Here is a 23,621-nt window from a genome sequence, read left to right on the forward strand (position 1 = left end):
TTCTTCCAGTCTCAATTCAGTGCTCCACAAGCCTCCATGTAACGCTGGCTCTGACGGTGCTGTACTCTAGTTCACTTCCTGATTACTGTTTAAAGAACTCCCCGGATACCAGCTCCCCTTAAAAGTAAAATAAAAATCACCAGAGATCTTATTAGATCCTCCTGCCAACCCTGGGGCTACCAATCAAAGAAGCCCCACCAAAAATAAAGAAAATTAATACATGCCAGGTGTGTTTTTGGGAGTATTATTAGGGTAACACTTGGGGAGATCTCTTTTTGATTAGCACTGAATTAATGCAGTCAAAAGAAAAAAAGTACTTATAAAGCTATGTCAGAGAGATGTCAGATTGACACAAATAAGAAAGTTATAAGATGATTCTTATCGTTTCTTTCTGGGGTTTAGGCGCGAGATTACTTCTCTTGGACAGCAGAAATGATGAGAGAGATGAAGGCAAAAGAGACCATTCGGGGTGTATCCACCAGCAGTCAATGCCTTAAAGGTCACCAGGACCTGAGGGCAAAGATAGAGGCAAAAGAGGAGATGTACAACATGGTTGAGAAGCGGGGACAGGCTCTTCTGCTTGAGGAGAAGGCTCCAGCAACACAGGTACAGGCAGCAGAAATCATTTTTTTGCCATTAAAGCATGGATTTATTTATTTCATACATTTCTAACCCACTTCTCCTGGGGGCTCAAAGCGGAAGTACAAAAGCACAGCAGAGTAATTGTACAAGAAATCATTGCAACAAAAACAGAATGCAGGGAGGCTGATATTCAGCGCCTCTCAGCCAGATAAGTAGGGACTTATCTAGCCAAGTTGCGGTGGCTGAATATCCAGTCCTGTTCAGCAGCTGCCACTTAGCTGGATATATGGTAGGCGGGATATGGGCAGTCTGGGGATGAGCTACTTATCCAGCTAACATAGGCCTGGACTCACTACGCTGCGATATTTTATCTTGGGAGGGCCCCAATATCACAGAGGAGGTGTTCCTGCGATATTTTGCCCCTCCTCGACATAATATTGCAGTAGTATCACCACGTCCCTTTGTCGTGCAGAAAAAGCCCATGAGTTAAAAAGAATGTGACTGAGGCCCATACAAAGCGCGATGGCGGCCCCCTACGTACGGGGCCACCATCGCCTTAAAGGGCCCCGCGGCTCCCCTTAAAAGTAAAATAAAAATCACCGGAGATCTTAATAGATCCTCCAGCCTGCCAAGCCTGGGGCTACCAATCAAAGAAGCCCCACCAAAAATAAAGAAAATAAATGCTTAAGGTTGCTATGTGATGACAACCCCTGCCCAGCCAACCCCCCACTCTTTATTCACGCAAACCCCGCCAAAGAGTGAGCTCCCCCTAACCCCAGCCCCTTTTTCCATAAAAATAATAGGCCAGTAGTAGCATAGGTGGGCTACTTCTCCCATACCTTGTACCCCCCCTGGACCCCTCCTCGACGTCCCCATTACCGTAAAACCAGCATTGGTATTCAGCTTGAGGGCTCGGGGCAACTCCTAGTCCTGGACCAGGTAGGCAACATTTTCCAATGGCCCAGGCCCTCCACATGAACACCAGGGCTGCTTTTAAGGTAATGGGGTGTCGGGGGGGGGGGGGATCGAGGTGGGGGGGGGCCTCTAGCCAACCAATGTTATTTTTGGAGAGTTGGGGGTGGAGGGGTGAGGGGTGGAGGGGTGAGGGGGACCACTACTGGCCTATTACCTTTATGGAAATGGGGAAGGCTGGGGGAGTCACTCTTGGGGGGGGGGGGGGGGCAGTTGCAAGAATAAGGAGGGAGTTGGCAGGGGGGCATCGTCACATGGTACTTTTAAGTATTCATTTTATTTTTGGCAGGGCCACCTCAATTGGCGGCCCCGGGGTGGGCGGAAAGGGTCTTATATAAAACCCCCCATTGATTTCTTTTTAACTTGTAGGGAGGAGCTATATTGGGCCACAGGGCCTTTTACTTCTACCGTGGTTAGGGTCTTGGTGCTCCTGAGGTAGAATAAGATTTTTGAAATCCATGTAGACAAATAATGTGGCTGACAAATTTCAAAGTCAGCCACGTTATTTTAGTTACATAGGATTACGTATACATGAACTGCTTTGCAAAATTCATGCATGCAAATGCCATGCAAAGCAACTCATTGTAATAGGGACAAGTTTCCAGCCTGAATATCACAAAATATTACCGCAATAGGGCTATGTTGTGCAATATACACCATTTATCAGGCGTTATAGCCTATCATGGCTTGATAAATCTCCCCATAGCTGGATAAGTAGAAATAGTCAAGCTTTTCTGGTTAACCAGAAATATTAGACCTCAATAGCAGGTCTAAAGTTAGCTGGTTAAGCCGTATCCATATAACTAGCGATTTATTCAGGGATTTTCAGCAGCAAAGCCATGTCCCCAAATATCCCTTGTAAGTTAGCCAGATAAGTCTTATCCAGCTACTACTTAGCTGTTTATGTTGGAATATCCATCTCAGATGACACAAGCAAAACATCATCAAACTAACATAAATTACAAACATACCATAATAATTATACCATAATAATTATATAAACAAAAACAGAATAAAAATCACCATATGTTAAATACATTGCAATAAACTATAAATGCATGAATAATCATAACAATCACAATAGGGCATTCAAAAATCGAATAACAAATCTATCTAATAGAAGAAATAAAAAGCCCCAAGGATAGGAATAATCATTATAACCTCTAAGATAATTATAAACTTAAACATAATCATTCCTAATTTAAACAAAGAATGCATTAATCAAGTAATGCTAACTTGTATTTATGTACAGTCTTGCAAATGCACTTCTATAAGGATCAACTTATCTGACACATAAAACATACAGACTTATGCAGTACAGTAACCAATCATGAAAAACATTTATAGTGTACTGTGTAACATTTACATTTGTTTAAAGACAGCCTCTCAGCCACATTAACCTTTAAATCAGAAATAATTTTCTTTCAATTTGTGGGGCTCCTTACTGCATTCTGACCTCTTCCTTGGGTCTGTCAGGAACCTGCTCATCTTGGCAACACAAAAATGAAAATGTTAAAGACTCTGTGATGTTTCTACTGACCTGCAAAATCAGTGAACAGTTTCAGTTCTCTCATGCCAGCACTTACAGGAAATTCCACTGCAACACAAGCTCCACTGAACACGCAGATATACCCAAAATGTGGGTCTCTTAACATCCGCCGACACCCCTCATACACTGAGATGTGAAAATGGGCATATATAGGGCAGTTTTCAAAGGCAGTTACCCAATCCCTGGTGCTAAAAATGTGAACCCTGTCTCTCCCCTCCCAGAGGGTAAATTTCAGCCACCAAATTTTACAAGTCAAATAGATTTTGCCATGGAAACAAAAAAAGTGATCCTAGGGACAGTGGGGAGGGAACATATGCACAAAGATTTGAGTTTCAGATCCCCATGTGTACTTTCCTGTGCATATCCAGCCCATAGCAGGAGCTTAGCAAACTATCCAGCTAGTTTTCCTTTGAAACTTAGCTGAACGGTCTGGGAGCACAAAAGTATCCACACACCTTCAAACCAGCTGCATTTTTGAAAATTGCCCCCTTCCTCCCCTTACTATGGGAGTCATTTTATAATGGCCTGCATTGGGTATTTTTTACCCGCAGACTTTACACTAATTTTCAAATAGAAAGCATGCGGGTGCTTACCCTGTGAAAATGATGCCAGGAAAACTACGTGTGCACATTTACATCTGCTAATTTGTGCAGGTAGTTTTTCCAAGGAACATTTTGTGCATGTTTCTGAAAATTCAAAAGTGTGGGCGTAAGCACAAACCCTTCTTTAACCCCATCTCTGGGAATTTCCTCCCCTACTGCGGGTGAAAGAATGAACTTAGTGGCCCTACTAACAAAGTTTTATTTGCACACCGGGCAGGCAATTAAAAAAAAAAAGAAAAACCATGTTTGTAGGTAAAGCATTGTTTTGCCCATAGAAATAGCTTCTAAAATTACCCTCTCTATGACCACATTACTAGGTATGCAAAATAAGCATAATCATGCCTACACTCACATACTGTATATTCACACCCAGGTGTGTACTATACTGAATATTAATGTAAGGATGGCCGTGTACACGTACAAATCCCTCATACGTTGCATACTCTACCATTAATGCTATTGGAGTTGGGTGTCAAGTTCTCAGTGTTCCATACCAACATTCACAGTTACATAAGGAGTAGAAAACAATAATTTTATTTACTAGGACTACAGCTTAGCATCAAAGAGGCCCCTATTCAGCTGTTGGGTGACTATCAAATTTAACAAGATATAATATCTCGGCTAAGTTAGCTTGATATGTTTGCGGCGCAGCTGTACCACTGAATATACCCAGGTATCTTAATGTCAATTAGCATTACGACTGCTCTTTGGATCTACATTGGCTGGATTATGCTGAAAATCAGTGTTATCAGGCTAACTTAATGCAACTCCACCCTGGAACACCCCCAGACAAACCCTGACATAACTGGATACGTTTTCACCAGCTAAAAACATATCCAGCTATGTCAGAAGTTGGCAGACCAATGGGATTTTCAAATTGCAGTATTTGTCCGGCTAAGTGCCAAACCTAGCTGGTCAAAGACACTGAAAATGAACCTCAGATTGCTTTGGGATGCAATTAAAATTCTGAGCTGGAAGACCGGGCATGTTACTGGTGACAGCAGGAGACCCTGCCAGCACCACCAGTAAACCTGCTCTCACTGTGTGTTCTTACCCTCTCCATGATCTCCAGCTTTCTGTTCATCTTTGCCAGATCCAGGAGAGGCTGCAGGCACTAGCAGCGGAAAGGAGCCAGCTATACCAGGAGTGGGAATTGAAGAAGGAATGGCTGGAGCGGGTGCACTTGGAGCAGGTGTTCTACAGGGATCTAGGCAACATGGAGAAAATTCTGAACTCCCAAGAGGTGAGGGAGCAGGTCACCTGGGTGGGGTGGGGAAAGGGGAGCACTTTGCAGAATCTTACACCTGCAAAACCTGTATCCCATGGGACAAGATCCAGAACTTTCTATGAACTGATTCACGCAGACTCTGCAGTGAATTGCAGCTGCAGCTGTGGCAGCTTCGCCTGAATATTCTCCAATAATATAAGCCCAGCAGTTTGAACACAAGAGATTATTGAGCTGGTTCTTTCTTATTTCTTTCTCACTCTTGAGGAGAAAGAAATAGTGGGAGGGGCAATTTTCAAAGGGGGCAATATTGGGAGGGGCAGTTTGTGCGGGTGAACAGTGTTTTTATGTGGGTCAAAAGCATAAATCGGTTGTCAGTGCAGCTAAAAGTCGGCACGTTTTTTGCACCATGTGTGCAGCCTTTTAGCCACATTAGGAGGAGGCCTTCCCAGGGTCAGAGGCGGAAAAATACACGCGCAGACTGCATTTCCAACTCTTCACGTGCTGTTTTTCATGGAATCTGAGCCAATATAAAAGGCTTATGCAAATGCCCACTGATACTTTGCACCCATGGTAGGTTTCAAAGTGAAAGTGACAGTGCAAAATCCAGGGGTTAAAAATACCCCCAGACTTTGTCTCAAGGCAGATAGTCTGACAGTTGTCCCCTTTGTGCTAGCTCTTGCTTCATTCTTTGGCTGATTGCCATGAGAAACACCTGTGCTAAACTTTTACTGTAGGCTCGCAAAGAGCTGAGCTCAGTTTAAGCAGCCGAAGAGCAGCCTCAGGACGTTTTCTTAAAACGGGGAGGTGGCTACCGCACAAGAAGCAAAGCTTTTGTTCCATAAGAATATAAAGATGTAAAAAGATGAAATGACTTAAAAAAAAAAAAAAAAAAGAAATGGAGACCTAGGAAGGAGAGCAGCAGATGGAAGAATGGAGTCAAGTAATAGGTAAGTGGATACTTTCCGGAATGGAGGTAGTGTTGCTATTTGAAGTGTTAGCCTTTTCGTCTCTGGTGCACTGCTTGAGCCTACTGCCTGACAATCACTTCTCCAGCATATGCTTCAGCAGGTTTAATGCTGTTGGTAGCCTCTTGCCCAGGAAAATCCCATGACTCTAATATTAGAAAGAGGTTTAAAGTCCGACTGGAGGTGAATTCACAAGTTTGGCTTGTGACTCAGTGCTGGAACAACATGGGGTTTTGCAGGTCAGGACTAAGCCGCCTTATTAGAAATGTGCACAGCTCTGTTTCAGGAACAGCAATGAAGTTAAGAATCTGTTGTCCTGCACGAAGCCCATCTCTCCAGCTCCTGTTGCAGTAATTGGGCTTTGGCTTCAGATGGTGTTGAGGGGCCAGAGGAGAGGGAGGACCCCTTTCTGGGATTCAGGATGATAATCCTGGACCGTTGTGTAGGCAGTTCATTTGGGAGAAGACAAAAGTGCTTGCAGGGAGAGGGGACTGACGTCAGTAAAAAGCAAGGAAAGGGAGTCCATGTGTCTGTAAGGGAAGTAAAGGTTGTGTGTGTGTGTGTCTACAGCTAGAGTATTTCCTAAGATTACTCCTGAGTCTATCCCCTTTGAACCTCATCTCATGACCCCTCGTTCTAGAGCCTCCTTTCCATTGAAAAAGGCTCACCTCCTGTGCATGGAAACCTGTGCGATGTTTGAATGTCTCTATCATATCTCCCCTATCTCGCCTTTCCTCTGGAGTGCACGTGTTAGATGACAGGTGATAAGAATGCAAACAGGTGCCACACCATGCGGGTGCAGGAGAAAGTGTGCCCGAGAGAAACAATGAGTAAGATTAACAGTGCACCATTTAAGAGGTAATGGGAGAAAGATGAGACAAAAGCACAGAAAAGGGAAAAGAAAAATATAGGGAGGCTGGAATAGGAGAAGAAATCAAACAAGAGATGTGGAGGTGAGACAGAATAAGTGCGTTAGGAAGGAGCACAAAAATGTTGCTGAAATATTTGAAAGCTGATCAAAGTTATTGCACCCCTGCCCATTATACGATAAGCTCTATTAATAATGTTTAAAAATGCTACAGTTTGAAAAAGTTCTGAAATGTTTTGTGAACTGTCACTATTGTTTAAAGATTGTAAAAATTCCCTGAAAGCTTATGACTGGTGCAGGATCTGCTAGCCATCAAATTACTAGAAGCCAGCAGGGAAAGGGCTTCAGCACGGCTGTCATCTTGCAGGGACCTTGAGCTGATGTAGGCCTTGAGTTGACTGGGTCTGCTACTGCCACTTGCAGGAACCGATTTAGTGCAGTCTCGTATTCCTCTTGAGAACCTAAGAACATAAAATATGCCATACCCGGTCAGATCAAGAGTCCATCAAGCCCAGAGTCCTGTCCCCAGTAGCGGTCAATCCAAGTCACAAGTACCCAAACTTTAAATAGATGCTATCTTCTGGCTAATCCTCTTCACCTTTTCTTTGGGATTTTTTTAAAAATCATTTTGCCTTCCCCACCTGGTGGGAGCTCTGACTGCAGTGCTGAGAAGGGTACAGAAGGTTAGCAGCTCTTCAGAACAAACCCTCTGGAGTAGAGCTGGCTCGTTAAGTGAAACTGTAACCCTTTGGGTAAGGGAAACTGAATATTTCAGACACGTGTCCCAGCTGGGCAAATGCTCAGCGTCCCAGTGCCAACAAAATGTTTTCCAAGCCCAGGCTGGCAGCTGCCGGCGTCCAGCAGGAATTGTAACTCCTGTTGCTGAGTCACTGCAGGGAGCAAGGCATTTCATAGGGGACCCAGGGATAAATCTCGGGCCCGGCTTTACCCCTACAGAAAAATACTGCAGCATGCATCAGCAAATACTATCACCTCACCCCAAACGATTCAGATGCCTTTGGCTTTCATCAATGGTTCCCAAACCTGTCCTCGGTGACCCCCAAGCCAACTGGATTTTCAAGATATCTACAAGGAATGTGCATGAGAATGTATGCAAATATATCTGATGCTTATACACACTGTGGATATCCTGAAAACCTGACCAGGGGGGGGTTACCTGAGGACGAGTTTGGGAACCACTGTGAGTTAATGACAGAGCAAAGAGCAGCAGGTGTTAGTAAAATTAATGAAGAGGCTTGCTGAGGCGATTAACATGTGCCCTGTTTAGGCTGTTAAGACCGGACTCATGCATTATCTTACTCATGCAATTCTTGTCCCTTAATTTAGTTAGAGAATCACATATGAACAGAAGATTGAAGAAGCTTAAAACTGGTGGTTAGCACTCCACTAGCAATAGAAATTTGTTAACTTAAGTACACCCATGTAACATGAGTACCCACAAAGGACACACATTATTCCTATCATGGAGTTGAAAAGGTTGCACAGGGACAAGAGCTGGAGTAGAGCAATGCATTATGCATCTTACTTACAATTAATTAGAAGATGGAAGATTTGGATCAGCCAGTTGGATTGAGTCTTGGCTTGGCTCAGTAGCAGTGCCATGCGGAGACCTGAGTTTGATTCCTAAGCCCCTTGGGCCAGCTGGGGCTGAGAATACTGTGGATGTCATGTTTACTCCCCCCCCCCCCCCCCCGCTTCCCCTGGGAGTCCCAGCCAGTGTTGAAGCAGTGACACCTACTGGTCAGATTTGGGGTAAACACGCATTCGATTCCAGAGGGCACTGAGGTCTGTGACCCCACCAAGCTGAAGACTATTTCTGTGATGGTTGCTGAGCTACGTGAGAGGCAGGTTAAAAGAATTAGAGAGATAGGAAAACCCCCGGTAGCTGCAAACGAAGACTAGAGTTTAATGGAACATTCTTGACAAAAGAGATGTAAAATGATAACATTCTCAGGGGGTTTTTTTTCTTTGCAATCACACAACCACCTTCCCCCTTTTTTAAGTGGTGAAAAGTTGAAGATCTAGCAATGTCAACAATGATCTCTCTGTTGCACAAATGGACTCCCATTCATGTCAATGGAGAATTCATTTTGTAATATGCAAAAATTGCAGAATATGCCTGAAAATGTTCACAAAAGGAAAACTGTAATCTTTTTCACATCTCTGCTTGTAGCACCTGACAGCTCTGGACTGTATATTGTACTGACCAGCTTCCCACTGATTCTTCAACTCTTATTACAGGGACACTTCCAGGCTCACCTGGAGAAGTGCCACTCTGCATAAAATATTAGGGGTCATCAAAATAAAAGCTGCATGAGTCTGGCATGACAGTCTGCATGAAGCCGTCAGATTCATTTTTGGTATCTCTCTATGGCCTTCCTGATCTCAGGGAGGCTCAATTTCAAAGGCATTTCCACAGGTAAAAAAACAGTGCTTTTCCCCAAGGAAGTGGCTTATTCTAAAAACTCCTACCCCATATAAGGGTAAACTCACATGCATATATCTGGTATATACATATGTGTACCCAGGCTGAGCAGAGGCATTTCCAGGGGCAGAGCTGGGAGGGGTTTGGATTTGCATGTATATCTTTTGGATTTTCAAAAGTATGCATGTCAAGTTTCCTGAAAATTCTGCGTACAAATTGGCAGATGTAATTGTGGATAGTTTTGATGGGAGAATTTTCAAAGCAAACGTACCCGCATAAGTTTACTTTGAAAATTGATGTTAACTTACAAGCATATTTGCCTATAAGTTAACACCACCTAGAGCGCAATTTTCAAAAGTCATTTACCCAGATAAATAATAATTTGCCCAAGTAAGAGGGCTGTCTAAAAGTTTTTTTGTGTTCCAAAATGTGTGGATTTTTGCCTCTAGTGAGGGCACAGATTGGTCACAGGAAGAAAACAATGCACAGATTTTGACAGCCCTCGTAGGGTTGAAGTCCGTGTACGTCCACTTTGAAAATCAGTGGGGTATGTGCCCACGCCTGCATGACATATGCACACACATTTAGGCTTGCTTGGGAATGGGCGGAAATATGTACATTTACATTTATGCACATGCTTGTGAAAATCAAAACCGTATGCGTGAATGGTTCCCCCGCCCCAACTCCATCCCTGGGAGCACTTCTTTCATGTAAAAGCATGTGTGGAATCACATCCTGCATACTTTTTACACGTACATCCCCCAGGGGTAATCTTCAAAAAGCCCATTTACGTGTGTAAATGCTTTTGAAAATGACTTGCATCAATTGCATATTCAGATGCATTGGTGTTGTTTTCCATTCAGAAACTACCTGCTGAAAAAGCAGGTGCAAATGCCCATGGTGTTACGCGTGCCGGCCACAGCAGTCCCACGGCTTGGCCCCCTCACCTCTCTCAAAGTGGTCCCTCGTATCTGGTGGCTATTGGCCGCCAGCTCCATCCTCGGGCCGCCCCTGGGGCCTCCAGCTCTGCTACAGTTCCTGATGCTCCGTGTGGCCCGCAGAGAGACACCATCCCAACCAACACCGAGCCCCTCCCTAAGAATGCACGCGTGCACAGCTGATCCTTTAATAGGGCCCACGGCGGGAACCTGGCCGTGGCCCCGGATGATGACGTCAGCTAAGCTCTGGTATATAAGGCTGAGTTCCGCTCTCTCAAATTGCCTTTGCAACATGTCCCCTCGCTAGTCGAGTGCTCGTTGCTTCTTCTGTTCCTGGTTCCTGAGCTTGATTGCCTTCATTCCTGTTTCCTTGTTCCTGAGTTCATGTTCCTTCGTCTCTACTTCGGATTGCTAACCTGGTTTGACCTCTGCATTGCCTGACTACTCCGTTGCCTCTCTCCATACCCGGACCTCTGCATTGCCTGACTACTCCGTTGCCTCTCTCCAGCCCCGGACCTCTGCATTGCCTGACTACTCCGTTGCCTCTCTCCAACCCCTGGACCTCTGCATTGCCTGACTACTCCATTGCCTCTCGCCAGCCCTGGACCTCTGCATCGCCTGACCACGCCGTTGCTTCTTTCTAGCCCTGGACTTCTGCTTCGTCTGACCATCCTTTGACTCTCTCCTCGTCCAGACCTCAGCCTTGCTTCCCACTGCTTCCAGCCTGACGCCAGTCCTGAACCCAGCTTGCTTAAAGATGCCTCTTCAGCCTTTGTCCTGGACGTGGTTCATTCAGGCTTCGGCCTGCTCTTGCTCGGGTGCCCTCTGTCAGACTGTGTTCCTATTGGTGCCTGGATCTCTGGGACTCCGCCTCGTCCAGTACAGACTGTTACCTACACTGGTTGCTGCCTCTGGGCTGACCTCCATCCATCCATCGACGACCACTGACGGAGGCCACCTAAGTCCAGCCGGCCCCGGCACCCAAAGGCTCAACCCGCGGGGAACGAGGGCAGGTATTGGTGAAGCGCCAGCTGACCTCCGTCCGTCAGCCCTCTCTGCCTGCCAACGGTGGGGACCCGTAGGATCCCTCCTACGGGTAGCGTCAACCCCACCTCGGCCCAAGGGTCTACCTCCGGCGCAACACATGGATACAAGGTAGCCATGACAATTTTCAAAGAGAAAGTACACGTGGTCTTTCCCTTTGAAAATGTATACAAAGTCCACAAGCTTAGAGTCTGTGGCTGCTCATAAAATAAAACCCTAGGTTTTCATCCAAATAAGCATCATAAGCCTTTTTACACAAGGATGGGGAAACAAACTTTTCTTTCAACTCACTTTTTTTTTTTTTTTCAATTTATACTTTATTGAAAATTGTTTTATATATTCCACCATAATTCCAAAATAAAATAAGAAATCTTGTTATACAACATTCAATATCATTCAAGTACAATAATATTTAACCATAATCCAAAATAATGTTGAACAAGACAAAATAATTGGGGGATCACATAATAACTCATTAACCAAATACATCTAATAAGAAGAGAGAAAATTGCTATTTAATTCCTATTGGCCTTATAGTTAGATGTTATTAACTCTGTTAGGCTCAGATTTGTCTGCAATAAATGTCTTCAAGTGTAGGGGGTCGGAGAATATAAATTTATTACCCTGAAAATTTATATAACACTTAGCAGGAAACTTTAGAAAAAATGTTGCCCCTATTTCTAGGGTTTTACTTTTCAGGGCAAGGAATTGTCTTCGATGGGCCTGTGTAGGCCTCGAGACATCAGGGAATAAATATACTCTTTGCCCACAGAAGGAGCGATCTTTATTCCTGAAAAACTTCTCAAACACTTGATCTTTCTCTTTCTCAAGAGAGAAAGAAACAAATAAAGTAGTTCTTTTATTTATAATGTCGAGTGATTCCTCCAAAAAGGAGGAAATCCCTGGACTTCTCTCTACTTCTTGATTTCTTTCAACTCACTTAGTTATTTTCGGGTCTGACTCCCCTGGCAAGAGAACAAGCGCAATGCGCTACTCACCCTCACAAAGTTACACCTGCACTTTGCTACGTGTAACGTGCAGATTAATTTACACGTGTTTGTTTTTTAATTCTTGTGTGTAAATCCCAAGCTTGCCCCTTCCCTCCCTTCTGGAATGCCTATTTTTTTTAATTTTGTATTTTATTTATCAAGATTTCAAATTATTCAATCAAGACCGAGCTTGTTGGAAATTAAAGCAATGAAATAACAAAAGGAAAAGGAAAAAACATAAATCAGTTCCATAAACATTCAACCACTGCATGTCTTCAGTCCTCCAGATGGCAGGACAAGTTAAATCCCAAAGAATATATCTGCCCAAACAAAGAAGAAAAAGAACTAATAATAGTTATGGAATTCCTTTCTACCATCTACATGAAAATTGCAGAATTAAGGTGCAGGAGAGGAAGCATCTGTGGGCAGAGATGGCATTGAAGGTTGAGTAACACTTTTGCCTATCACTTTGAAACTGAGCAAGTTGGGCTGGATCATAAAATATGTACGTAACTCCAGCAAATTTAACTATACATTTACAGGGAAAATTTCAACCAAAATATCCCCCCCCCCCCCCCCCCAGTTGTATAACCCCTGACCTCATCAACAAAAACCTTTTTCACTATAGTATGTTGGATGGCTTTAGCCACATCTGGAAACATTTGAGACCTTCAAATTAAGAAATAAAACATTTCTCTTCCTGAAATAAAGTCTAATTAAATAGTTTCTATCCATATCCAGGAGTAGGCTTACAATAAGTGTAGAAGGAGCAATCGCTTCTTTCAATGATCTTTCTAACAAAGCAGTCATGTTAGGGATATGCAACGAAGGCTGTATAGGTATATGGCTATCGTCCAACTTTCTTTTCAAAAGCGGCATGTACTATAGCCTCAATACAGGTGGGAGATGTTTCTCTGGAACCTTAGGAACTTCAGATAAATACTTTTTAAACATATCCACAAACCTGCTGAAAAACATATCCATCGAGCTGAATTTTCTACTGCTTCCACTTTGTTTTGTAAGAGTGTATTTATCTTTAACCAAAGAAACTCCCAAATCCCGCACAGCCGATAAATCTTTTTCTATTTTATCCACCTTCCGTTTAAGCATGGAAATATCTTTCCCCCCAACTTCGACCATCATTAACTAAACCCGGGTACTGGAACAAAAACTGAGTCACCTGGGTGATCTAGGCATCATAGTGGATAATACTTTAAAATCGTCGGCTCAGTCTGCTGCAGCAGTCAAAAAAGCAAACAGAATGTTAGGAATTATTAGGAAGGGAATGGTTAATAAATCGGAAAATGTCATAATGCCTCTATATCGCTCCTTGGTGAGACCGCACCTTGAATACTGTGTACAATTCTGGTCACCGCATCTCAAAAAAGATATAATTGCAATGGAGAAGGTACAGAGAAGGCAACCAAAATGATAAAGGGGATGGAGCAGCTCCCCTATTAGGAAAGGCTGAAGAGGTTAGGGCTGTTCAGCTTGGAGAAGAGACGGCTGAGGGGGGATATGATAGAGGTCTTTAAGATCATGAGAGGTCTTGAATGAGTAGATGTGAATTGGTTATTTACACTTTCAGATAAACGGACTAGGGGGCACTCCATGAAGTTAGCAAGTAGCACATTTAAGATTAATCGGAGAAAATTCTTTTTCACTCAACACTCAATTAAGCTCTGGAATTTGTTGCCAGAGGATGTGGTTAGTGCAGTTAGTGTAGCTGAGTTTAAAAAAGGTTTGGACAAGTTCTTGGAGGAGAAGTCCATTAATGGCTATTAATCAATTATACTTAGAGAATAGCCATTGCTATTAATTGCATCAGTGGCATGGGATCTTCTTAGTGTTTGGGTACTTGCCAGATTCTTGTGGCCTGGTTTGGCCTCTATTGGAAACAGGATGCTGGGCTTGATAGATCCTTGGTCTGACCCAGCATGGCAATTTCTTATGTTCTTATGAATAATGTTGCAGTTACCTTCCAACTTCCTTTCAAGGTAATCAATCACTTCAGGATGAGATATGAAGGGTTTACAGGCCAGCTGCAAAAATGTTTGTCTTATTAGTCCTGCTTCAGAACCACCTCCTGCTAAACTCTGCAATGACAAATATTGAAAGGAAGTTTCCAGATTTTATATATTAATTTATATTCTGCCCAATTTCCAAAATGCCTGTTTTGGGCAGATCACAAATAACAAATCTGATTTAAAAGTCATAACCATTTATAGCAAAATTGCTTCAATAAAAATACGATGAGCTTTAAAACTGATTTTAAAACTTCCAGCCACTCTCCAGGAACAGCTCGAGCTTATATCGGAGTACGCTCCTCCAACTCCTCCAGCCCTGTGATGTCATCACTCCGTGCCTCTGACTGCTAATCTCACAGTGTGCCGTTCTGCCACGGAGGTTCACAAGTCTCTGGGGCAATAGTGTCTGGGGGGCCCTTAGGACGTACCACCTCTCCTGCCGCTCCCGATGACCCAACTGCCTCAGAGTCTCACACCCCACTCTCAGCTCAAAAGAATCTATGGGACCAGTAGGAAACTGGCTCGGCACACCACAGAACAGGCATGCGTCTCACTCTTCCTCTTTCCAATATCAACGAAAATCTAAACTGTTAAAGCATGCCACTGGCTGGGACTCAGGTCTACTCAGCCATCTTGGCTCCTCCCTGATCTGGGAATGCCTATCTTTTGTGCACATAAGGATGATAACTTTAAAACAAGCGTGCGGGTGCCCATATACGTGCAATTGTGTGCGCAAGCGCACATATATTAGAAATTTTAAATCAGCCACGCAAGTGCACGCATGCTGTTGAGGCTACACCTAGCGCGTGTATGTGTGCTCCTAATTTTAAGTGGTTACACGAGCAAACGTTAATCACGTATCTTCCATTGGAATTTGTCAGCTTTAACTCGCACTGCTAAGCAGATTTTAAAACGTGCACTCGAAGGAAATAGTCAAGTTGGACCAATTAGTCCACCAGTTTGCCCAGTCTATCTCTAGGTCACTGAGACCCTCCTGGTTCTTCACCCTGCACTTCCCCCAGTTTACCCAGACCCCCTCACTCAATTGGTTTAGGCCTGAAATGAGTTCTCTTCAGACTTACACGTTATCAAGAGTAGATGTAAATAAGTGTGGTAACTGCTGATGCCTGCTGCAGGTGCGGGATTTACAATCCGTATTTACGTGCGTAAATGTTGGCCCCGCCCTAGAATGCCCCTGCCATGTCCTAACTCCAGCCCTTTATTCCATGCGTTGGGTTGCTCACGCATGCACATATATACTTGTGTAATTGAGCTATTTTAAAATATGAGTTGCTAGCGTTTGGCCCAGATACTCACATATATAAGGGCCTTTTAACATGAGCAACGTGTTAAAAATGCACCCCACAGGTGTGCATGATATCGGGTTACACATGTGAACGTTTATGCACACAAACCCCCAGGCAAGCCATTCACGTGCATAGATGCGTGTTTTATGCAGGGAAAGGGGCTGTGAGAAAAGTACCTCCACGGTTCCTTTGCACTGTGTGTATACAGCAAGAGCCAGGAAGGGAAGTGGTTTGGTTTGTATGATTGTAAAATGCTTTTGGAGGCCCATGCCCAGGTTCCCAGCAGTGCAGCAGCGATGGTGGGAGGGGAGGTGAGGGCGAGGGTGACTGGAGAAGTGCGTTCACTGAACGGGAATCAGCTCCTCTCATTCGTTCTGAGAGACCAGCAGGACAGCTTTGACCTTTCGCCAGGTTCTAAGGTTACATTCAAGCTCCTTAAACCTTTTCGAAAAGAATTCCAGTGTGGCAGAGCCGCGGGACTGCTGCGTTCAAAAGCAAATAAGAGGACATATGGAGAAAATTAGTAGAACGTGCATCTTTTTTATTGAGTTTCGCGGTGCTGCTTCTTGGACAGGCTGTAGGAAACTCTTGAAGACCTGTTAACACGAATCTCGCGTCTCTTAATGCAGACAGGCAGTGAGAGGGAAAGGGAAAGAGAACAGCCCCGAGAGACGGAGGGCGGACTCATTTCGGTTTGTAAGAGGAGGGCAGTGGCCGACTCTTCCATGCTGATCGGGAGTCTGGCTAGCAGATGCTCGGACTTGCTGTTTTCCTTCTCTGCAGACAAAACAAGTGAGTCCCGCGTGTATCTGTGGCCAGCATTCTTGGCTCCGGGCGCCTGTGTCTGCGGTCTCGTTGTCAGACCCCCCTCCAATGGCACAGACTCAGTGCAATCTGTCTGCCACTTCTCTCTGCACCGAGGTCATTTGCTGGAAATCCAGACGGTGGATGAACTGTGCTTTTGCTTTCTTCAGGAGTGGTATTTTTAAATTTGTTTTATTGCAGGAAAGATTGTCGGCCTCTGACGGCTTGGTTTTTGGAGCCAGGGTGGAAATGTTTTGGATGTGAGAGGAGGGATGATTTAAGCCTGCGTCTGACAAGAAGCCCTGGCTTTGTGCAGATTTGTGTTCAGAGTGGTTTAGTGCTCGGCTGCAGGATGTCATTCTGGACCCACCACCCGGAGAGTGCCTCAAGCGCAGCCACCTATGTTTCCAAACTGGAATTAATGCCATCTCATCAGAGGACTTTGTCGCCTGCAGCCTCTGTGTCGGCTCCACAAGATAAGGTTTTTAGGACGATGACAACCTCGAAAGGCAGGGAGAGGCCACTACCTGTCTCAGCTGGCCAGTCTTCAGGGGAGAGCAGCTCAGGAAATCCCACTTCATGCCCAGCTGATGTCTCCTCAGGTGCTCATCTTTCCAGGTTAGATATCACCCTGGTGCACCTCAACAAGGGAAACACTCTGAGAAAAGACAATCAGTGCATGCACCCCTCCACAGCCTCTTCTTTTCATGTGCCATGGAGGCAGTCCTCTTCCTGTGGAGATCCTCAGGATAGTAAAGCATGCACCAGGCACAGGAGCTTTGTATCCAGGCTGGGATCTGGGTTTACAGTCACTACTCATGAAAAGCAGCATCATACAGAGCCTTGCACTGCAGAATCTGTGGATGTTACCATACCCTTATCTTCGGATACATCTTCAAAAAGTCAGCCACCCTGTTGGACATCACGCTTGGATGTTGCTTTGGACAGTGGTCGATCTGTTTCACCATCTCGGACCAGTAACCTCCATGGCGCATTTCCATCCGGTGACCCCGGTTCTACTCATCAGGGCTATAGCCAGGACTCAGATCTCCAGACTTCAGTTAAACTGTACATTTCCACCTGCAGTATAGCAGTCAAACCCTTCCGAGAGGAAAACCAGGGGAATAATCATGCTTACTCGGTCCTTCTGGTGCCCCAGCCAGGGCAGGTATCCCACTCTTCCGGCAGTTTCTCAGTGAGTTCCCAAGCTCCCAAGGAAGACTGTCCACCAACACATGCTCCCACACTCCAGGTGACCCAGTTCCAAGTGACTTCCTCAGCAGCTCGTCCTGCTCCTCCCTGTCAGACCTCCACGAGGAATATATGGGTATCACCAGCTATGCTGACAAGGGGGAAAATATTTCCTGACAGTCACGAGTTCTCCACTGCTGACTCAAATCCAGAATTTGTGATCTTCCAGGACCATCATTCAACTGGGGCAGAATCCCGAAAGACTCCATCCCCTGAACTCATGACAAATGACCACAAGGGGTCCAAAATAACTCTGATTCTTGCCACTCCTTTGACTGCTGTGCCCATCCAGGTGATTAGAGAATACGAGCCAAGCCCAACAGCCCCCGTCTTCACAACCCCATGCTGCTGTTTAAATGCAGGTGTCCCATCACTTACTGTAGGCATCGGTGCTAACTTTCCTCTGTCGGTCAACCCTGTTTGTTGCGCAAAACTGCCCTCAGCATGTCAGCATTTATTACCTCCTAGCTCAAGCCCTTCTTGGATGGCACACAGTGCAAGGAACAGACATCCCGAGGAACTGTACAGAACAATACCAGCGTCTCCTGTGAGGTCACCACTCGGAGATGGCATGAAAGCTCCCACCATATCTGTCAGCATCGATGCCTTCAGAGCTGGGAGGAGAGTGGTGAAAATATCCATTTCGCCATCTCAGAAGCCCCCGGAAATGGGAAATACCTTCAGTAATTGTTGCAGAAACATAATCTTGGGATATTAAACTGAGCAACAAAGCTTCATACATCATGGGCTGTGGTGATATAGTAAACAATGAGGCTGGAAAAAGCAAGGACTTTGAAATGAATATGGAGTGCCTTGAATATGCCTCACTTTTTATATTCCCTAGATAATAAACAGTATTTTAGGATGTTTGTATCAAAAACTGTTTTCCAAGATGTCATTTTTTGAAAAGTTATATTTTCTCAGCTGTTTTTTTTTTTAAGAGTCTGAATTTTTAAAAAATGTAAATCTGATTTTTCATAATGGCATTTCTGTTCTCTTAGTACTAACAACAGTAATCGTACCAGTCTTCTCTAATATTGCATTTTTCCTATGTTGCTATCGATATTACGGCCTAGGCCACATAGTGGGGGTAATTTTCAGAGCCATTTACGCGCATTAAACTTAATTTTGTGCACGGAAATGGCTGTTAGAAAACTGGCCAGGGCTCTGTTGACGTGAAAGTGTGAGCGTGACTCGGGGTTGTGGGCATGTGTTTCACGTGAACTGAGCACGGGCGCTCCTGGGGGAAGAGGGGGTGGATTTGGGGTGCAGTGGACACTTACCCGCATACGTTTTGCTATTTAAAAGGTCTGCGCGTTAGTGCATGCACCCAGGTTGCACCCTCCCAATCTCTGCGGTTACCTGGCCACCACCACTTTCAAAGCAAATTTTGGGCGCCTAAGTTCACCCTGAAGATCCTTTGCCGAGGTCTGCATGTCCAGTGTGCACGCAGACCTTACTGCTGTGCAGGGAGTTGTAAAGTTACCCTCAGCATGCACAGTAATAGGATTAAGAGGAGCAGTCCGTCCATATCCATGTTGTTTCCAAAGAATTATTTTGGGAGTGACTGTCCTCTTTCTCCCTCTGTACCCATTGACAAGGCTGTGCGCTCTTCTCTGCTTTCACCCCTCCCTAAGTTCTCCTGTGCTTTTCTGCCTCCTGCCTCTCCTCCCTCCCAACATTTTATTTATTTCACTGGGTCCCAGGCTTTTTTTTTTGTTGTTTTGTTCTTTGGACCCAGGTCAAAAATGACAACATTACAGGAACCACCACAGGACGGTCATCCCAAATCTGCGCCCTTTTTTTTATCAGTCAAATATGCAAACACTGATTGATTGATTTAAGCCGGTTTATATCACAGGAATCAAGGTTTCTTACTTTGGTGGATATGATTTTTCTTGTGACTGGGTTTCTTAGGAGCTTAACTATAATGTGTCATGGCCACATGCTGTATTACCTACCTGCAAACAGATGACTGCTGGAATATAAATACCAGTGAAATGTATCTACAAAAGGTGATGTTTAAAGTTTGTCTTATTTTTATAGCGTACTATGGCAACAGTGTTTATTCAGTTGGTCTTGAGCTGTTTGGTGATACCCACAAAGCCCAGAGATCCTTCCCCATTCCTATCTGCGCATTTGGGTATCAGAAAGCACTCTCTAGCCTTATTGTTTAATTTTAAAACATTGCAGTAGAATAGCCTGAGAATTTGAATGATTTCTTTTATGATATACCAGTGGTCCTGTGGTCTGCCAAGACTAGTTCATCTTTTAACTTTTTTTTTTTGCCATTTAGATGAAGAATTAGAAGAATTCAAATATATTTATATATATTAATTGCTAAAAGTTATTTATTATCTTCCTTTAACTTTGTAGATTTCTGAGAAATAAATCTATTTTGGACTATGAACTGGTTTGCCAAGCTTTTATACCAGCAAAATTGTTCCCCTCAGGAGGATAAATTGTAATAAATCTAAAGCCTGATTTTCTTTTATTAGCAGAGATAAAGAATAACAATAATGTTTCTAAACAATTGACAGATTTACATGCGTTTCCAGTACTAGTTTACTCTTAATGGAGATGGTTAATAGTCTGGACAAATGTAAATATATCTAATTCCTTTCTTTAGTAATATAATTTGTAAGTATTCTAATTCTGTATTAGATATTTAGTAGTAAAGCAACCAAAGCTAGGTTAATAACACATTTAGTATAAAAATAACATTTTATAACATAGTGTAGTGTACCATGTAAAAAAAATATAAAATAGTTTACATACATATAATTTTTATATTCACTGTATGCTTAAAATTTAATATTTTTTACCAAACATATAAACTGTCAATAAAAATTATAGAAAATATTTGTTTCAGAAACTATTCAGTATGTAAAGATATTTGTAGAAACATTTTAAAAAATTCACGATCTGTGATTATCTTAAAAACCTCTCTCTTAATCCTGGCATGTAAGCATAGTCGGGATTTCTCAGATCACCATCCAAGTAATCCAACCAACAGAAATTAGGAATTAGGGGGAGGGGGAGGGGGAGAAGAATGGGAAAGTCTTTGATCAGATCTGTGATCACGATTCAGCAAATTCTTCTTGTGGGTGGGTGTTTGCATGGAGGGCCAGCTGTAGAATCATGATTTACATCATGAATTTTCACCCCCCTCTATAACTTTTAAGTATTGCTGCAAACTAGCAATATAGTAATGCAGAAATAAGCTAATAATGTATTTGTGGTTGGGTTGGAAAAATCAGTATCTCAAGAGGTCATGTTTGTGAGTAATCACAAAGACACTGTGACAGGGACAATCAAACTCATACGACCTTAAACAGCGATATTAGAAATCATATAGCATCCTTGTAAGTCACATGTCATTTCTACATGTATATGGCCTAAAATAAATAATTATTGGTTGTCCGGTAGATGTAGGTCTGGTAAGGGCCGTGTGCATTAGATAATGATTTCACTTGTGAAGAGAGGTATTTCCGTAACTCATAGTGGGATGCTGGATTCCTTGCAAGAGATAATAGTTGAGGTATCCAGTTATGACCAAATGGATCTGGTTACTGACAAATGGAGACCGTGTCACCAAGGTTGTGGGAGGGGAATGTCTGAGGTTCAGTGATCACCATACCAAGTGGTTCAGTGTTTAACAATGGATCAGAACCAACCTATACTAGAACAAGGGTCCTGAACTTCAGAAAGGCAGACTTTAAGAAAATGTTATGGAAGGCACATCTGGAGCAGGGGATCTAAGAGGTATAGAGGAATATGGGAATCAATAAACAGGAGTATTGAAATGGCAACAAATTTTAGTGTCAAGTATGTTAGCAAGGAGAAAAGAATTAAGAGACTTCTATAGTTCACCAAAGAAGTAGGAGAAAAAGTGAAAAAGCAAAGAATAAAACATTCAGAAAGTATAAACAGACACAGAAGGAGGAGGGCAGGCAGAATCACCAGGAGAAACCAAGAGAGGCAGGAAGGGCAGTTGGAATGACAAAGGCTCAAGCTGATGAGTATACTGGCCCATCAGTAAAGGTAAAACTTTCTTTAGATATCTAAGTGATAAGAGAGGAACTAAAAGGGCTGCAGTAAGAATTAAAGGGAATAATGGATTTAATGAAGAGGAGGATCCAAAGGAAGCAGATGAGTTAAACAAATACTTTTGCTTGCTATTTGCATTGGAAGGAAATGGTGGTTAAAGACAAAAGGCAAGGACTTAAGGAACTGAGGGGTAAACATATTACCATGTACTCAGGAGACAGTATTCGAGCTACTGCGGGCCTGAATGTAAACAAAGGCTGTGGGGGGCCTGGTGAAATGTATCCCAGAAAGTCCTGACTGTAGCCCTCACAGCACTGGGAAATAGGAGAGGTCCTAACTGATTGCAGAAGAGCAGACCTAGTTCTGTTCCTCAAGGGTGGGAACAAAGAGGGAGCAGGAAACTACAGACCTGTGGGTTTCACATCAGTGGCAGGCAAAGTAATGGAGGCACTACTGAAAGACAGAATAGTGCAATACCCTAAAGCCGATGAGTTACATGATCCTATGCTTCCACCAGGAGCTGATCTTATCACATAATCTGGATGAACCTGTTGGTCTCTTTCTGCCATTATCTACCTCGTTCCTGGGACTTCTGTGTGTTGACCAGATTAATAGATAAGGAGGATAGCGTCTATATGGATTTCAGAAAAGCCCGTGACAATGTTCCACTTAGCCAGGGAGCAAGTTGACCTATCTAAGAAGTATAAACTGAGTGGGAAGTTGGTGGGTAGTGCAACAATACTGAAAGAAGAGTGCTCAGTGGGGTCCAATCTATTGAAGGAAAAGTGATCAGCAGAGTGCCATAGAGATCAATGCTAACACAGGTCCTCTTCAATGTCTTTAAAAGTGACATTAGCACAAGGGCCTGCCAAAACAGATAAGGGGGGAACTAAAAGGCTTTATGTGCATGCATTCACTCCCCCGGCATCCTCCCACCCCTGAAATGCTTCCATTCTCCATGGCATGCATACTTTTCCCTGCACGTAGATGTTCGTACACTGTGAGGCAGCTCATGCACTTCGCCCAGCAGGTAAAAGAATGCGTGCTTGGTATTACCAATCACACTTTCATATACACAGGCCCTGATTTTTCAGAGGCATTTACGCACATGGGGCAGATTTTAAAACTTGCGCGAGCGCGTCCATGTGCGCGCGCTACCTGGCACGCACACATGGACACACAATTTTATAACATGCGCGAGCAGGCGCACGTAACCTTTTGAAAATCTGCCCCTTAAAACCTAGTTTAATGCGCCTAAATTGCTGTTAGAAAATAGTTGGGGGCTCAGTGCGTGTAGAAATGTGCGAGCGGCCTGGTTTTGCACATACTTTTACACACACTGGGGATGGGCGTTCATGGCAGGGGCAGAGTATAGTGGAGGTGGAGACTTCCATACATAGAGGATAACGTTCAAAGAATTCTGCATGGCCCCATATATGTGTGTAAATGGCCGCACAGAGATCTAATAACATTATTTTATAGCCTGCATGTATCAGGTATGTGCAGATTATAAAACATGCACATTTACCCCCCCTCCCTCGACATACAGGCATTTGTTATCTTGCATGTGAATAATTGCAATGCATAGAAAGTGCATACTTTTATCTATTTTATAAACATATTCACGTATATTTTACACGTGAAAAAAATCTTAACAGGTAAAATCCTGATTTTCAAGCAGAAATAGGATTATTTTAAAACATGGGCCTGTGTTTGAAATCACCAGTTTGCCGATACCTCCACCAGTTCACCCACTCCTTCAGGTCATCAAGTCCCTCCTAGCTCTTCACCATGAGCTCCCCCTAGTTCTCCCAGACATCCCGCCCAACTAATAGCAAACAGACAACTCTGAATCAACTGCACTAGATAATTAGCAGGTGTAAAAGTGAACAAATATGTTGCTAAATGCACTTGCATAAATCTTATAAAATAGCAACTTATGTGTGTACTTTTTAGCCCCGCCCTGGAACACGTCAACACCGCCCCTTTTTTGCACAGG

The 23,621-nt window shown here is 43.7% G+C and overlaps 1 protein-coding gene across 1 annotated transcript in view; it reads left to right on the forward strand.

Annotated features, from left to right (window-relative positions):
• SPTBN5 (spectrin beta, non-erythrocytic 5) overlaps window positions 1-23,621 on the forward strand; it is a 341,199-nt gene that overhangs the window by 199,498 nt on the left and 118,080 nt on the right. Inside the window, exons 38-39 of the mRNA XM_029597445.1 lie at window positions 403-606; window positions 4,799-4,948. Coding sequence (XP_029453305.1) covers window positions 403-606; window positions 4,799-4,948 — 354 coding nt within the window. The remainder of the gene's footprint in view (window positions 1-402; window positions 607-4,798; window positions 4,949-23,621) is intronic.

This window comes from Rhinatrema bivittatum, chromosome 4, assembly GCF_901001135.1.
Source record: "Rhinatrema bivittatum chromosome 4, aRhiBiv1.1, whole genome shotgun sequence".
NCBI lineage: Eukaryota > Metazoa > Chordata > Amphibia > Gymnophiona > Rhinatrematidae > Rhinatrema > Rhinatrema bivittatum.